Raw genomic sequence first — 17,991 nt, 5'->3', positions numbered from 1 at the left:
CTACTGGAATAACTCCGTGAAACCAGACTTACAAACTCCTGCTCGTGTGTGGGATCCGGAACAACTGTACCTATAAAAGGAATACTTTAAGGAGTACGCAGTCTAGATCTACTTCAAGATGTTTTACCAGCACAACTGGCTCTTTAGAAAAGAAAAAGCTGATGAAATTCAGTGAATGTATCCTGCAGAGCAATGCCTTTTTATGCATCTGTACAAAATTGATATTTTGAGAAGGATCCAATTACTTTCCCTGTAAGCATCTGTTTGCGGCGTGTAGTGCTGTAGATTCACATGCTGTGCGTACTTCTGCCATCTAGTGTTCGGCTCCAACATTTGCAACTTGCTTTTCTTTGAAGAATTTCTGAGTCACGAGGCACTGTGGCTCCTCCACTCCGTGGTAATGCACACGGCCATCAGCTCTATTGTTAGATTGCCTTTTGGACACTGGGCGCATCCTTCAGCGGAGCTAGAAATACTCTATAATGTGGACCCTTGTACGTCTGAATACAGAGAATATGTACAAAATATACATCCAAAAAAATAACAGTGTATGAGACAACTATAGACTTCCAGCTAGGTGGGTGGGTGCATCTCCAGCACTACATGTCAAGAACAGATGCTTACAAGGTAAGGAACAACCCGTTTGTAGCATGTGTGCCTGCAGATACCGCGCTGTGCGCAGACTACACAGCAGTTCTCCCCCAGCAGTGGTTTGTCACTGGACGGTGCAGATGCCTGAAACTGAACGGTGTGCAGTCTGGACAATACGAGCCCGTGGGTGTGCTAGGACATCCACAGAGTTTAGTGGATGTGTGTGGATCGGACCATGGTGCTGCTGTGCAGATGACAGCTACGGAAGTTACCCAAGGTTCCTCAATTTAGATGGGTGCATGGCCTTTGGGTGATAAAACCTGGAGGTAAAGTTTTGGCGTTTTGCACTGTGGCTAAGATATCTATGTCTGTTGTTCCCCAAACTTGGACGTACTGGAGTAGGTCTTGTGGGTGGAGCTCCCACTCGTGGACTTGTTGCTGCACCCTGCTTAGGGTGCTCTGCCAAGAGGTGAATGTCCTAATGAATTGCCCAGTTCCATATACTCTATCCCGGCCAGCAGAGCTGAAAAGAGCGAGTCCCTTTCTGTTCCTGAAGCTAATACACGGCTGTCATGGTGTCTGTCTTTCTGAGAACTACTTTGTGCTGAATGTTCTTGACTGAAGATCGCGGGGCTACATGTACTGCTAGCAGTGATCAAGTGTGCCTGCTGTTGCTATTGTCACCAATGCAGTAGGATCTATAGAAGGCCTGCCCTGCAACAGACAAAAGTGACTTACGATGCCATCATGTCTAGGAGACGCATTGCTGTCCTGACTGGGAGGGGACAATGTGGCTGAAAAAGAGCCAACTGGTTCTGGAAGTTGGGAACTGCACGCATTGGGACAGACTTTGGCTGTCATCGAATTGAGGATCACTCCTAGATAAGGCTGCCATGAAGTAGCTGTAGGCAGGATTTTGCCACATTTATTGTAATTCCCAGCGTGTGGAGAAAGTCGATTGTGGTTTGTGTATGCTCTATATACTTAGGTTTGGCCGAACTCTATAAATCATGCAGATAAGGGAAGACATGACTGCCTTGCCTCCTTATATCTGCGGCTAACATATTTAGGCATCTTGTAAACACCATTGAGGGCGTGGAGGGACCCCCGAAAAGAAGAACTCCAAGTTGATAATGGCATCCACTTGCATTGAACCACAGATAGCTACAGTGAACAGGCCGCATGTGTAGGAAGTTGGCTCTGTATGTGCTATTTCAAAGTAAGGAATAGCATGCACAGAGTCCAAGGGTTCCCCTTAGAGGTAAAATAGTGGTAAAAATAGATAATACTAATGCTCTATTTTGTGGTAGTGTGGTCGAGCAGTAGGCTTATCCAAGGAGTAGTGTTAAGCATTTGTTGTACATACACATAGACAATAAATGAGGTACACACACTCAGAGACAAATCCAGCCAATAGGTTTTGTTATAGAAAAATATCTTTTCTTAGTTTATTTTAAGAACCACAGGTTCAAATTTAACATGTAATATCTTGTTTGAAAGGTATTGCAGGTAAGTACATTAGGAACTTTGATTCATTTCAATTGCATGTATACTTTTCAAGTTATTCACAAATAGCTACTTTAAAAGTGGACACTTAGTGCAATTTTCACAGTTCCTGGGGGAGGTAAGTTTTTGTTAGTTTTACCAGGTAAGTAAGACACTTACAGGGTTCAGTTCTTGGTCCAAGGTAGCCCACCGTTGGGGGTTCAGAGCAACCCCAAAGTCACCACACCAGCAGCTCAGGGCCGGTCAGGTGCAGAGTTCAAAGTGGTGCCCAAAACGCATAGGCTAGAATGGAGAGAAGGGGGTGCCCCGGTTCCGGTCTGCTTGCAGGTAAGTACCCGCGTCTTCGGAGGGCAGACCAGGGGGGTTTTGTAGGGCACCGGGGGGGACACAAGCCCACACAGAAATTTCACCCTCAGCAGCGCGGGGGCGGCCGGGTGCAGTGTTAGAACAAGCGTTGGGTTCGCAATGTTAGTCAATGAGAGATCAAGGGATCTCTTCAGCGCTGCAGGCAGGCAAGGGGGGGCTTCCTCGGGGAAACCTCGACTTGGGCAAGGGAGAGGGACTCCTGGGGGTCACTTCTCCAGTGAAAGTTCGGTCCTTCAGGTCCTGGGGGCTGCGGGTGCAGAGTCTTTTCCAGGCGTCGGGACTTAGGTTTCAGAGAGTCGCGGTCAGGGGAAGCCTCGGGATTCCCTCTGCAGGCGGCGCTGTGGGGGCTCAGGGGGGACAGGTTTTGGTACTCACAGTCGGAGAGTAGTCCGGGGGTCCTCCCTGAGGTGTTGGTTCTCCACCAGCCGAGTCGGGGTCGCCGGGTGCAGTGTTGCAAGTCTCACGCTTCTTGCGGGGAGTTGCAGGGGTCTTTAAAGCTGCTTCTTGAGACAAAGTTGCAGTCTTTTTGGAGCAGGTCCGCTGTCCTCGGGAGTTTCTTGTCGTCGTCGAAGCAGGGCAGTCCTCAGAGGATTCAGAGGTCGCTGGTCCCTTTGGAAGGCGTCGCTGGAGCAGAGTTCTTTGGAAGGCAGGAGACAGGCCGGTGAGTTTCTGGAGCCAAGGCAGTTGTTGTCTTCTGGTCTTCCTCTGCAGGGGTTTTCAGCTGGGCAGTCCTTCTTGTTGTTGCAGGAATTTAATTTTCTAGGGTTCAGGGTAGCCCTTAAATACTAAATTTAAGGGCGTGTTTAGGTCTGGGGGGTTAGTAGCCAATGGCTACTAGCCCTGAGGGTGGGTACACCCTCTTTGTGCCTCCTCCCAAGGGGAGGGGGTCACAATCCTAACCCTATTGGGGGAATCCTCCATCTGCAAGATGGAGGATTTCTAAAAGTTAGTCACTTCAGCTCAGGACACCTTAGGGGCTGTCCTGACTGGCCAGTGGTGACTCCTTGTTGCTTTCTTTGTTCCCTCCAGCCTTGCCGCCAAAAGTGGGGGCCGTGGCCGGAGGGGGCGGGCAACTCCACTAAGCTGGAGTGCCCTGCTGGGCTGTGACAAAGGGGTGAGCCTTTGAGGCTCACCGCCAGGTGTTACAGTTCCTGCCTGGGGGAGGTGTTAGCATCTCCACCCAGTGCAGGCTTTGTTACTGGCCTCAGAGTGACAAAGGCACTCTCCCCATGGGGCCAGCAACATGTCTCTAGTGTGGCAGGCTGCTGGAACTAGTCAGCCTACACAGACAGTCGGTTAAGTTTCAGGGGGCACCTCTAAGGTGCCCTCTGTGGTGTATTTTACAATAAAATGTACACTGGCATCAGTGTGCATTTATTGTGCTGAGAAGTTTGATACCAAACTTCCCAGTTTTCAGTGTAGCCATTATGGTGCTGTGGAGTTCGTGTTTGACAGACTCCCAGACCATATACTCTTATGGCTACCCTGCACTTACAATGTCTAAGGTTTTGTTTAGACACTGTAGGGGTACCATGCTCATGCACTGGTACCCTCACCTATGGTATAGTGCACCCTGCCTTAGGGCTGTAAGGCCTGCTAGAGGGGTGTCTTACCTATACTGCATAGGCAGTGAGAGGCTGGCATGGCACCCTGAGGGGAGTGCCATGTCGACTTACTCGTTTTGTCCTCACCAGCACACACAAGCTGGCAAGCAGTGTGTCTGTGCTGAGTGAGGGGTCTCTAGGGTGGCATAAGACATGCTGCAGCCCTTAGAGACCTTCCTTGGCATCAGGGCCCTTGGTACCAGTTACAAGGGACTTACCTGGATGCCAGGGTGTGCCAATTGTGGATACAAAAGTACAGGTTAGGGAAAGAACACTGGTGCTGGGGCCTGGTTAGCAGGCCTCAGCACACTTTCAATTCAAAACATAGCATCAGCAAAGGCAAAAAGTCAGGGGGCAACCATGCCAAGGAGGCATTTCCTTACAGCATGGGAATGTGGAAGTAGGAGTCCCTTAGGTCGGGAGCTGCTATGAAGTTGCCTTCCTGTAGGAGCGGTATGACATCCTGCAGCGCGACCATATGGAAATATTCCAATAGGAAGCATCTGTTGAGTGGCCGAAGGTTGCTGTGAGTTTTCCATCCTCCTTTGGAATTAGAAAATACAGGGAGTACGCCCTCTGCCATGATGTTGCTTTGGAACTAGCTTGATTGCCGATTTGAAAGGAGCGCTTTTTCCTCGTCTTTGAGAAGGCTAAGGGTGTGTTTAGTGGGGTTGCTATGAGTTCGAGACAGTAACCATGCTCTCTGATGGAGCACTCATTAGTGGAAAGGGATGTCCTGCCAATGTGTCAAGAACGCTTGAAGTCTGCCCTACACAAACGCTGAACAATGGGGGGTGTGAAGGAAGCCACGGTTTACTGGTTGAAGCACCTTTGGCACTTGGATGTGTTACTTTCATCAGCTCCTCTGGGCAGCCTCTGCCACTGTTGATGAAAGGCTTGTCGTCGTCTTTGGTAAGTGCATTGCTGCTGTCCTTGCCGCCTATGAGAGGACTGGTTTGTGTTTGTGGTTGTGGTTTGTAAAGCCACCATTGCCTCTGCTGTTTGTGTTTTCTTTTTTATTCTTTTCGACGTTAAGTAGGGACTGTTGTACCTCTGCTTTGAATCCCGAAATGCGCAGCCGAACATGTCTGAGTAAAGTGATGGCTGAGTTTATACCCCATGCAGAGGGGGTCAGCAGAATATAATGGACACCCAATTCATGCATTACATATTAGTTTGCTAAGAGAACCTCCACCTCGTCCCAGCGGGCCCTGTCCCAAGCCAGTGTGCCTTCGGAGCTCACGATGTTCTGGTGAAAGGCATGCCATACCCACCCTCCCCGCGGCAGCAACAACAAACGACCCAGGGGGAGGGTGTCCGTGTGTACAGTGGCTCGGAGGGAGATTTATACTTCCTCTCCACTCGTGGAGTCTCTCGCTTTTATTGGGTCTTTGAACATTTCTGCTGCTGGTTTGAGCTTTAACTATCACAGGTAAGTAGTGAACTCAGCTTTATCTTGAGTGAGATTTCCCCGGTGTTGTACTTAGTTGATATGCTGCTGCTTCCTGGACACCCCTGTGAGTTCGTAGTGACTACAGGTGGGGACGGTTTACTGGGTGAAGGCTCGAAGCTGCTGAGGGTCACCACTAATCCTCCCAAGGTTGTCACGGCTGTAGAGCCGCTCCAGGGCCTCCCTGAAGTCTACTACTGAGAACGTGGGGGCGGAATCCGAGCTTGAGTGACAAGACCGTCTGGGAGAAGGTTGCGAGATGGTGGTGGAGGACCGTTGCCATGTGTGCCGAAAGTTTCTTTTTTAGTGGTAATGTGACAGGTTCCTCCAGCTCAAGCCTTTGTCTAGCTGTGGTGAGCTTCCCGGTCTGGAAACGAATAACTACTGCCCTTTGACCTTCGTCCAGGACCTACTGTAACTTATCGAGGATGGGGCCTTCCCGTTTCTTAGTAGCTATTCTTGCTATTTTTCCGGCACTGGCGGTTCCTTGCCATCCGTCTGTTTTTCGTCTGTGCCTTCTCCTTCGATGCCAGAGCTTTCAGGGCCGAGGGGTTTGACGCAGAGTACTCTGCTGGTGCCAAATGGCTTTGATCTGGAGCCTTTGGCTTCAAAGGTTATCTCAGTGCAGCGCTTGGTCTTTTGGTTGGGAGCTAGACTAGTATCAACAGTAGGCTTGCCTTCCTCAGCTCCAAAGCTTTCCTGTGTCGACCAGCACCAGATGGTTGTGGAGCACCAAGACTTGAGTGTCGTGCAGCCACGGGGCGCCCTGACGGCCCCCTAAAGAGTGCGGCTCAGTACATTATGCGGTTGTTTACTGTGCATTGGGTTTGATGGCTCTTGGTGTCGTCTGTTTGCAGTTGGACCCCTTTAAGCATCAAGGGCACCAAAGGACACAGTCAGCTGCACTTCTTCCACAATCGCATTGAGCTCGGACTCTTTAGTGACATAATGTGGGCTTGACGAAAGTCTGACTCCATACTCTTCTTGGTATTCGGTGCCACCCAAAGAACTCTGCCATGTTGTGAACGAGGTGTTGATCTCTTCAATATCGGAGTCTTTTTTTAGACTTAAATTGTAGACACACTGGGGATAGGTCTTGGTTACAGACTTGACGGTTGTCGTCGTGCAGATACTTGGCATTGCAACAAGGGCACTTGCAAAATGAAGTCCTATCCACCACCCCTAACAAAACATTCTCTTTTCATGAATGGAAGGGGCTTGTGCCGACCATGAGCCTGTGCAACTGATCCAGTGATTCTATTATTGTCTGATAATGATTCATCTAGGAGGGTGTAGATGGAGAAGAATCTTGTGTCAAAGAAAATGTCTTGGCTCTGTAGGCATTGGGCGTCACAAACTGGAGCTTTGGCAAAACCCATCTAAGCCCAATGGTGGACAAAAGTAATCTACCAATGCCCATGCGGGTTACAACAGTGAGGAAGAGCCACAATATCTGGTGACCTGAAAGACTTGAAGAAAACTATTTTCAAATGTCTGAGCCCAACACTAAACATCAGGAGTATGCACAGCACGTGTACCTACAGACAGACACGCTACAAATCAAACAATTACAACTTGTTAAAAAGTGCTCCCGAATAAGGCTAATTCATTGACTGTATCTTTGAAGAACCATCTCATGGTAAAAGATGTTGCATACAACACAATTTTAGCTGTAAAAGTCTCACCGTTGCACCAGATGAAGGACGTACAATCCAGGCATATTCTGGACGAATCAGCCGTAGGCAGTTTAGAGATGCAAGATACGAATTAACTTGTTTCTGCAGCCCTCGGAGCGTCCGAACTTCGCGGCCCAGGCGCATCCCATACTCAAACATCACAGTTCCCGCTGGCGGTAAAGGAGGTAAATGAAAGATAATTAGGATAGGTGACCGTTCCACAGATGCCATTACCTACAGGGTCCTGACCGTGAGGAACAATCATAACAGAATGGGTAGGGCAACAGATTTGTCAATATAGCCACATCCCAAAAGACTCCTCTTCGCAGTAAATGCAACAACTCAGCCCATCTGAGCACCGGACTCACCCTTGCAAGAAGGATGTCAGGGGACAGTCCCAGAGCCCATTCTCGTCTTCCATTCCCATCTATGGGACAATTCCTGGAGCGTGCACTTGTTCACAAACAAGTCAGGGGAGTTCAGTTCCAGAGTGCCTGGTCTGTTTACAGCTGTCACACAACAACTCCCATTCTGCAGACTCACCCTGACAATTACGTTGCTGTGGCACGGTCACCCAAGGTCTAGTCTTTGTAGTTATGTCAGGAAAACGCACATGCACAGATTCCTATGGAAATAAATGGGTCAGCAAAGAGATGCGCAAAACCCCATCTCACCTTACTTCCTATAGAGATCCACCTCAACAAGAAGATGCTTAACTTGGAAATAACTATAAGTACAGTGAAGACTCCCCTTTAGGGGACAGTGTCGCTGAAGTCCAGTACCCCTGGAGTCCCTTGTCTTCATGTCTGGAACAACCTGCAAGGATGCCTCTTGGGCGAATGGCATGGATCACAGATGGAGCACTGTACAGGGAGTGCATTTTAGCTGGTGAGGTCCTTCTCAGACACGCCAGCTTGACTACACCATTCCTGTCACACTGCCACCTCATGGGTGGGTGAGGCTACCAATCCACTCCTTTTGTTCAGTGTAGGTTGCCTGGTTTTAGAATCCACAATCCATTTCCTATTCTCCAGGGAGTGGAGGGCTGGAGTGGCGTAAACAAGTCTCAGAGCTCAAGACGCCCGCTGTTTAGGCCTGAAAAGGTGGCCTGCGCCGGGTGCCAGTAACCTCTGTTCCAAAGACACAGAAGGACCAGGATGCTGCGGAAACTCATAATCTGGAATAAGATTAGTTTACCCTAGCCAAAGAACATTGCCCTGTTCCAGGGTATTTAGAATTATCATACAAAATATGCATCAGATAGAAAGTATCAGTGTCCTCAAGTTACGTCATTGTAAAAAACATTACAACACTAAACTTGCTATTTACATAAGCTTGTCGTCTTCACTGCAAAATCCCAACAGTTGGTTTGAGTACAAATGAGAAGTCACATCAAATAGTGAACCATCAAAAGCATTGTCAATGTTTGGGGGAGTGAGGGGAGTTCACCACCAAAGAGGACACTGAGAGCAACTACATCATACCGAGGACTAGACTGGGGTCAGAAGGATCAGGTATCAGAGGGGACTATCCACTCAACACAGCCCTATAATATCAAAGAGCAGAAAAGCAATTCGGGTCCCACTACCAGGTCTCTTCGAATGTCCTCCTGCCTCAAAGCACCAAATCTCTCAAAAAGGTCCGATTCAGCTTTTAGGGTTATAATCATTTTGACCGACTTAACTGGGGCCACTCGTCCTCTGGCTTGTCTCTGAAGTGTGGCGAAGTGTCAACGCCTGTCTCCGCTCTTTTCAGTTCCAGAGATATACTAACGGATATCCAAAATCTAGACAACCTCCTAAAAATCCAGGCCTCACGGTCATTCATGGACCAATCACTACCCAGGTGCAGCTGAACATGGAGACAAACATTCTTGGGCACCCAAAGCTGGTTTTCCACATACTCATTCAAGGCACATCATGTTACATGTGAATGTCCTTGGTGATTTTTTTCTTAATGTATTTACAGCGCCCCACCTTAACATAACTACATAAATAAATGTCAGATTCCGCAGGTGCCAGACTGGATCCAGAAGTTTTCACAGCAGTGCTCCTGCACACCACAAGCTGGTGTGGTGCAGTTCAGCGCTGACCTTGTTCTGCCCTGGAAGTGACAGAACGCAGCCGTGGATAGACTCCACCCCTGTGCGCTGCCATCAGGATCTTGACAGATTCTTTTCACCCCCTTGTACATGGAGCACAAAACTGGCGGTACTAGTGTGCATATCTCTAACTTGGAACCTTTTCAGAAGGTACCATTCCACAAAAAGAGAAGGTGGCAGGGCGGTGCGGAAGCAATGGTTAGAGTATCCACCAACAGAGCGTTACCAAAGGTAAGTCAGTTGTTCTTCTGATGGACAGTTCTAACCACAGATTTCCCACCTTTGGGATAGATACCAAAGCAGTACCTCCTAGGTGGAGGGTCAGTGGAGTGGGCTCATGCCCTTCCCTTCATGCCTGGGTGTCAAGGCAGTAATGCTTTGTGAACGTGTGCATGGACGCCCACGTCGCGGCCTGGCAGATGTCAAGAACAGACACTCCACAGCCAATGCAGTGTTAGCAGTGGTGGACCTTCAGTCCTTCCAGAGGCTGCTTCTTGTCCAATGCGTAGCAGATCTTAATGTAGAGGACAGCCCACCTCAATCACTAAAGCCGACTTCACCCAAGGGTCTTTGGTGCGACCGATATAAAAGGCTGGAGCAAGGCTCGCCAGTGGTCCAGTCGATGGAGACGCTCCTTTTCTTTTGAGGAGTGAGGTGTGGAAAATAATGGTGTGAGGATCTGCCAACATGAAAAGGAGTCACGACTTTAGGTGAAAAGGCAGTCATGGTCCTCAACACCAGTTTGTCTAGGACAATGGTGCTGCTGCAAAGAGCGCCTGGAGCTCGCTCACAACAAGCTAAATTGATCGCTATGAGGACACAAAGAAGCTGTCCACAGGCCCAATGAAGGGTACAGATTAGGAACTTCAGGACGAAGTTAAGATGCCATTGTGGCATTAAACAGTTTGAGAGGAAACGTGGGTAAATAAACCAGATCTCAGCAGGTGATTTAAACAAGGAAGGCAGGTCCAACAAATGCCAAAAGACCAAAAGGGCTGACACTCTGATAGAGACCATCACAAGACCATGCTGGGCTAAAACAAACCATAAAACATCCAACAGCTTGGGTTTTAAGGGGTGTGTTTTGAGGACCCCACAACTTCGTCCCAGCCACCTACGTAAATGATTTGGTAGGAGGAGGCCTGGCTGCGATGATATCCACAACCTCAGAAGGAAGATCAAATGCAGCGACTCACTGCCGCTCCACCCCCACGTCTGGAGATGGAAATTACTCAGCTGTGGTGCTGACCCTGCCCGGTTACCCAAAAGGAGATCTTCCCGAAGGGATAGCCTGAGTGGAGCACAGATGTTCATCCCAGAAGTTCTGGGTACCACATTCCCAGGCCAAATTCAGAGCCGCTCGGATGACAGGCCGCAGTTTGTTCCTGATCTTCAGAACTCTAGACAGGCACCAGCAGAAAGGACTCCCATGCTCCGCTGTAGCCTGATCGAAAGCGGATTGCTACAGAGAGCATTCTAGGGAACTCCAAACTGTGGTGATGAGACCCAGCCAGGACGGTCTTCAGTCCTGCACCACCTCAGGACGTAACCACTGTTCATGATTCTCTAAGTGTTGAGTTCATCTGCCCTGGTGTTTAACAATGCCACCAAGTAGTTCACAACCAGGGAGATGCCCCGATGCTCCAGCCAACTCCAAAAGGAGCAATGCCTTTTGCATCCGGGGCCAGGATCGCACTCGGACCTGTTTTTTCCAGTGTCATATGGTGGTGGTATTGTACGTGTAAACCTGGCAGTATGACCATGGCACACAAAATAGTATAATCAAAGTTCGTGTTGAGGCAAAGTATCCCTGGTAGTAAGGTTCAGGATGTGGAGAACAAAATAGGAAGGTCCACAGTCGATGATGCAGTGTCTTTAATTGTAGGCACAGTTTGCCACAGACTTGCGTTGTCTCCGAGAAACAGCCAACACGTGTTTCGTCACACAGGTGACTTCATCAAGGCTTGTGGTATGGGTTGTGTGTAGGGCGAAATAACTCACGGCGGTTGGTAAGTGGAAATCCAGTGGAAGGCAGGGTGAGCGAGAAAGGCCCTGATAAGCCTTGGGTCGGGACCCTGTGTGTGGCGTGGAGCGGTCGTCAAGTGTAACACGAGCACATCTCCTGACCAAATACGTGTAAACCTGTACTGGCCATCCCTTGGTGGATGGCAGGAAGGCCTGCAATGTCAGGAGCATGGCCTGCAACGGCAACATCTCTGTGTGGAGCTGGGGTTTTGCAGAAACCAGCGTCCCCTGATCTCCACCTCTCCCACATTACCTCCCCAGCCCAGCATGGATGCATCTGTCACCTCAGTCAGCTCTGGGTGGGGAAGGGAGAGGAGTCAGCCGCTGGTAAGGTTGGGGTCTAGAAGCCAAAACTGCAGATCTTGTGCAGTCTCCGCTGAAACCTGGATGACAAGTGACAGGGTTCCTTGATGCTGGGCCAACTGACACTTCGGATCCCTTAGCAAAACCCACGTATGCCACCTGGTGAAGTGCACAAGCAGGATGCATGAGGCCCGTAAGTAAGGAACCCTCAGAGCTTCTCACTCAAATCCAGGACCAAGGCTCAACATCAAACGTCCTGGATTCATTGGTCTGGGAGAAAGGCCCAGAACTGCTTAGTGTGCAGTAGAGCTCCTATAAGAGGAAGTCTCTGCAAAGAAGTCAGGTGAGGCTTTGGCTTGTTGATCGAGAACCCTAAAGATGTCACTAGGTTTGCAGTCATTTGGAGGTGGTCTACAAGTGTGGCAAGCCCACCTTCAATGAGTGGGAAGGTAAGAGCAAACTAGTATATCCATCCTCAGTATAGGTCTGGCCACCACCACCATTTCTTGGCGGTGCCTGTATGCCAGTCCTTTCAAGTAGCCTCTAAAGGGTCAGAACTGCAGAGGAAACTGTTGTAACTGCAAAGAGATTTGCCAGACCAACCAATCAGTGAAACGGCAATCATAAGGAAACAAATGTAACTTATTTGCAGAACTATCAAATAATTTTTTTTTATATAAAAATGAATGAAAAGACTATTGTGGCATCAATAATCTTACAACTGCCATCGAGATTAAGTACATAATTATACCAACTTGTTCGGTTTAATCTTAAAATGAATAGTTACAATTTTCAACAAGAACCGACTGACATTCATGATCAAAAAACTAAGCTCACATCAGTACTCAGGAGGTAGTTGCAGATACTTTGGGATTCATCTTTAGATGTCATTGGTTTAGCAATTTGCTCTCTTCTTTTTTCCCCGCCTCCTCACCTAAAAATTTCACCTATGTAAGTTCGACACTTCCAGTGATTTAAAAGGAAAATTTTACTTACCCAGTAGACATCTGTTTGTGGCATGTAGTGCTGTAGATTCACATGCTTTGTATAAGCTCGCCATCTAGTGTTAGGTATGAAGTGTTACAAGTTGCTTTTGTTCGAAGAATCTTTTTAAGTCACACCATCGAGTGACTCCTCTGCTCAATGATAGTGTGCATGGGCATCGAGTCCTTTGTTAGATTGTTTTTCCTGCAGGTGGGTGAGGTAAGGAGTGGATAGAGAGTAATAGAAAAATGTCCATGCAGTGTATTTACATATGTACAATATTTACATGAGGATTGTAAAGAAATGGCTCCCTGTTGCAGTTACCCCCCACTTTTTGCCTGATACTGATGCTGACTTGACTGAGAAGGGTGCTGGGACCCTGCTAACCAGGCCCCAGCACCAGTGTTCTTTCACCTAAAATGTACCATTGTTTCCACAATTGGCACAACCCTGGCACCCAGGTAAGTCCCTTGTAACTGGTACCCCTGGTACCAAGGGCCCTGATGCCAGGGAAGGTCTCTAAGGGCTGCAGCATGTCTTATGCCACCCTAGGGACCCCTCACTCAGCACAGACACACTGCTTGCCAGCTTGTGTGTGCTGGGGGGAGAAAATGACTAAGTCGACATGGCACTCCCCTCAGGGTGCCATGCCAACCTCCCACTGCCTGTGGCATAGCTAAGTCACCCCTCTAGCAGGCCTTACAGCCCTAAGGCAGGGTGCACTATACCACAGGTGAGGGCATATGTGCATGAGCAAAACCTTAGACATTGTAAGTGCAGGGTAGCCATAAGAGTATATGGTCTGGGAGTCTGTCAAAAACGAACTCCACAGCTCCATAATGGCTACACTGAATACTGGGAAGTTTAGTATCAAACTTCTCAGAATAATAAATCCACACAGATGCCAGTGTTGGATTTATTACAACATGCACACAGAGGGCATCTTAGAGATGCCCCCTGTATTTTACCCAATTGTTCAGTGCAGGACTGACTGGTCTCTGCCAGCCTGCTGCTGAGAGACGAGTTTCTGACCCCATGCGGTGAGAGCCTTTGTGCTCTCTGAGGACAGAAACAAAGCCTGCTCTGGGTGGAGGTGCTTCACACCTCCCCCCTGCAGGAACTGTAACACCTAGCAGTAAGCCTCAAAGGCTCAGGCTTTGTGTTACAATGCCCCAGGGCACTCCAGCTAGTGGAGATGCCCGCCCCCTGGACCCAGTCCCCACTTTTGGCGGCATGTCCAGGAGAAATAATGAGAAAAACAAGGAGTCGTCACTGGCCAGTCAGGACAGCCCCTAAGGTGCCCTGAGCTGAGGTGACTGACTTTCAGAAATCCTCCATCTTGTAGAAGGAGGATTCCCCCAATAGGAATAGGGATGTGCCCCCCTCCCCTCAGGGAGGAGGCACAAAGAGGGTGTACCCACCCTCAAGGACAGTAGCCATTGGCTATTGCCCTCCCAGACCTAAACACACCCCTAAATTCAGTATTTAGGGGCTCCCCAGAACCTAGGAACTCAGATTCCTGCAACCTAAGAAGAGGACTGCTGAGCTGAAAAACCCTGCAGAGAAGACGGAGACACCAACTGCTTTGGCCCCAGCTCTACCGGCCTGTCTCCCCCTTTGGAAGAAAACTGCTCCAGCAACGCTTTCCCCAGGACCAGCGACCTCTGAATCCTCAGAGGACTGCCCTGCTCTAAAAGGACCAAGAAACTCCAGAGAACAGCGGCTCTGTTCACCCAAGACTGCAACTTTGTTTCCAAAGGAGCAACTTAAAGACAACTGCATTTCCCGCCAGAAGCGTGAGACTTGCAACTCTGCACCAGACGCCCCCGGCTCGACTTGTGGAGAAAAAAACACTTCAGGGAGGACTCCCCGGCGACTCCGAGACTGTGAGTAACCAAAGTTGTCCCCCCTGAGCCCCCACAGCGACGCCTGCAGAGGGAATCCCGAGGCTCCCCCTGACCGCGACTGCCGGACTCTCAGATCCCGACGCCTGGAAAAGATCCTGCACCCGCAGCCCCCAGGACCTGAAGGATCCGAACTCCAGTGCAGGAGTGACCCCCAGGAGGCCCTCTCCCTTGCCCAGGTGGTGGCTACCCCGAGGAGCCCCCCCCTTGCCTGCATCGCTGAAGAGACCCCTTGGTCTCCCATTGATTCCAATTGAAAACCCGATGTGTGTTTGCACACTGCACCCGGCCGCCCCCGTGCTGCTGAGGGTGTACTTTCTGTGCTAACTTGTGTCCCCCTCGGTGCCCTACAAAACCCCCCTGGTCTGCCCTCCGAAGACGCGGGTACTTACCTGCTGGCAGTCTGGAACCGGGGCACCCCCTTCTCCATTGAAGCCTGTGTGTTTTGGGCACCACTTTAAACTCTGCACCTGACCGGCCCTGAGCTGCTGGTGGTAACTTTGGGGTTGCTCTGAACCCCCAACGGTGGGCTACCTTGGACCCAAACTTGAACCCTGTAGGTGGTTTACTTACCTGCAAGAACTAACAATTACTTACCTCCCATAGGAACTGTGAAAATTGCACTGTGTCTAGTTTTAAAATAGCTATATGTGTTTTATTTGAAAAGTATATATGCTATTGTGATTATTCAAAGTTCCTAAAGTACTTACCTGCAATACCTTTCAAATGAGATATTACATGTAGAATTTGAACCTGTGGTTCTTAAAATAAACTAAGAAAAGATATTTTTCTATAACAAAACCCATTGGCTGGATTTGTCTGAGTGTGTGTTCCTCATTTATTGCCTGTGTGTATGTACAACAAATGCTTAACACTACTCCTTTGATAAGCCTACTGCTCGACCACACCACCACAAAATAGAGCATTAGTATTATCTCTTTTTGCCACTATCTTACCTCTAAGGGGAACCCTTGGACTCTGTGCATACTATTCCTTACTTTGAAATAGTGCATACAGAGCCAACTTCCTACAAGGATGCAACTGCAACGGCTACAGGCTTCTGGGGAGGACACATATGAATCTACAGCACCATAAGCCACAAATCGATGTCTACTGGGTAAGTAACATTTTCTGTTCGATGATGTGTGGCTGTAGATACACATGCTTTGCACAGACTGTAAAGCATTCCACGCCAAGTAAGCGGTGGCCATCGTGCAGGAGTTGGAGTTGCTTGAAACAGTGTCCTGAGTGCTGCTTGCTCAACATTGGCTGGTTGTCGAGCTAAAACATCTACACAATAGTGCTTAGTAAATGTACGTAGTGTAGACCAAGTAGCAGCTTTACATGTGTCCACTACTGGGATGTTACCTAAGAAGTCATAGGAGCACCTTTCTTTCAGGTGGAATGTGCTCTGGAGTAAGAGGTAACTGCTGGCGTTAGGGTTTGTGTAACTGGAACAAATGGTTCTTTTAAAGTTAGAGCCCGGAGATACTCTGCCACTAAATAACTGCAATGGTGAATTGCCCACTTCAATATTGTTTGAGCAAGATGGGACAACTGAAGTGTCCCCCCCCGTTTCTGCATATAATACACAGCTGTCATGTCTGTGTGGACTAGAACCACTTTGTGTGAAAGTTGTGGCAGAAGGGCTTTGAGTTCTAGGAAAACTGCCTGCAGCTCCAGGCATTGATGCGGCCGGCTTGTAGAATGGCATCCTATATTCCTTGAATGTGATTCCGAGTGATTTGAGGCACGGGGTCCTGAAGAGGCCGTCCCTTGGAAAGGTTGGGGTCCTGAAGAGGCTGCCCCTTGGGAAGGCTAGTGGGATTCCACCGTTGCAGAGAGCACAGAGTCTGGTAGTCCAACAACACTAGATCTTGGAGATGACCCAGAGACAACTGACGAGACAGACATTGCTGAAAATGGACGCATGTGTAGGCTGGCACACGCCGATGCATGATGCCATCAACCCTAGTAGCTGCATCATTGTCCTGACTGTAAGTTTGATTTTCTTGTAGCTAAGAAATAAAATTTTGGATTTGAGTTGGGCTTGGATATGCCAACCCTAGCTGAGCATTGAGAATTGCTCCTAGATAAGGCTGTATCTGCAAAGGCTGGAGATGGGATTTGCTGAAGTTGAATCTCAGAGTATGAAGGAGGTCTACTGTGATCTGAGTGTGATGCTGACAGTGTTGGATGGTACTGGCTTTGGTGAGCCAATCATCCAAGTAGGGGAAGATATCAATGTGTTGATGTCTGAGGTATGCTTTGACTACCGCTAAACATTTTGAGAAGACACTGGGGGCCGTAGTTACCCCGAATGGTAAAACTTTGAACTGATAATGTTTCCCCGCAATGACAAATCTGAGGTAGTTTGTGTGCTGGATGAATAGGAATATGAAAGTATGCATCCTTCAGATCTGGAGCTATCATGAAGTTGCCTTGCTGTAACAGTGGAATGACACATGGACATATGGAAATGCTCTGAGAGAATGTAGAGATTTAGTGGTCTGAGATCTAGAATCATCTTTGGTATGAGGAAGTATAGGGAGTAAACTCCTAACCCTTGCTGGGAGAGGGGAACTGATTCTATAGCCCCTTTGAGAAGAAGCAATTGCACCTCTTCTTTGAGGAGAGTAAGATGTTCTTGTGCGAGTTTGTGAATCCGAGGGGGAAGGCTTGGAGGAGGAAATGTGAGCTCTAGACAGTAACCATGTTGGATAATTGAGAGAACCCACTGGTCTGTGGCACATTTGTGGTAAGAAATCTTGCAGACTTCCTCCTACTGGAGAGGTGTGGGCCGATGGAAGAGCAGATAGTCACTGGCGTGCAGCTGAGGCAGATCCTCTGCCTCTGCATCCCTGTAGGAGCCTCTAAAAGAGCCTCTATTATAGAAATGGGAGCCTTGCTTACTTTGCCAGGTGGAAGGCTCAGAAGATTGCTTAAAGCCTCTCCAGAATTGTGGTCGACGAAAGTTACCCCGTTGTGGTGTGTTAAGTAATGCCCCCATAACCTTTGCTGTCTCAGAGTCTCTTTAGTTTTTCTATGGTGTGGTCAACCTCTTGACTAAACAAATGTTCCCTATCGAAAGGCATGTTGAGAACTGCCTGTTGAATTTCTGGCTTGAACCCTGAACATCTAAGCCAAGCATGTCTTCTGATGATACTAGTATTAATACTGCCTGCTTCGGCATCAGTTGCACACCAGATGGAATTGTGCAAGATGGTTTGACCCTCAGAAACTCTTGTGCCCTTTTTCGGTGTTCCTCTGGGAGGTACTGGAGAAGATCCTCCATTTCGTCCCAGTGGGCCCTGTCGTAGCATGCTAAAAGTGCCTGCGAATTGGCGATACACCAATGATTGGCAGCTTGTGCGGCGCCCTTTCCCCTGCTGCATCTAGGTTTTTGTTCTCCGTACCAGGAGGAGGTGCATCTCCTGTTCGTTTTGAGCTGTGTGGACTACGAGTCATGCAGTATTTGTGC

The 17,991-nt window shown here is 48.8% G+C and overlaps 1 protein-coding gene across 1 annotated transcript in view; it reads right to left on the bottom strand.

The window, feature by feature from the left end:
- The window catches only part of NUP160 (nucleoporin 160), a 325,024-nt gene that overhangs the window by 53,885 nt on the left and 253,148 nt on the right, over positions 1-17,991 (bottom strand). The window contains exon 24 of the mRNA XM_069226465.1: positions 7,203-7,363. Coding sequence (XP_069082566.1) covers positions 7,203-7,363 — 161 coding nt within the window. The remainder of the gene's footprint in view (positions 1-7,202; positions 7,364-17,991) is intronic.

Source organism: Pleurodeles waltl, chromosome 3_1 (assembly GCF_031143425.1).
Source record: "Pleurodeles waltl isolate 20211129_DDA chromosome 3_1, aPleWal1.hap1.20221129, whole genome shotgun sequence".
NCBI lineage: Eukaryota > Metazoa > Chordata > Amphibia > Caudata > Salamandridae > Pleurodeles > Pleurodeles waltl.
The sequence above is the reverse complement of the archived record's forward strand: the minus strand, read 5'-3'. Positions and strand labels throughout refer to the sequence as shown.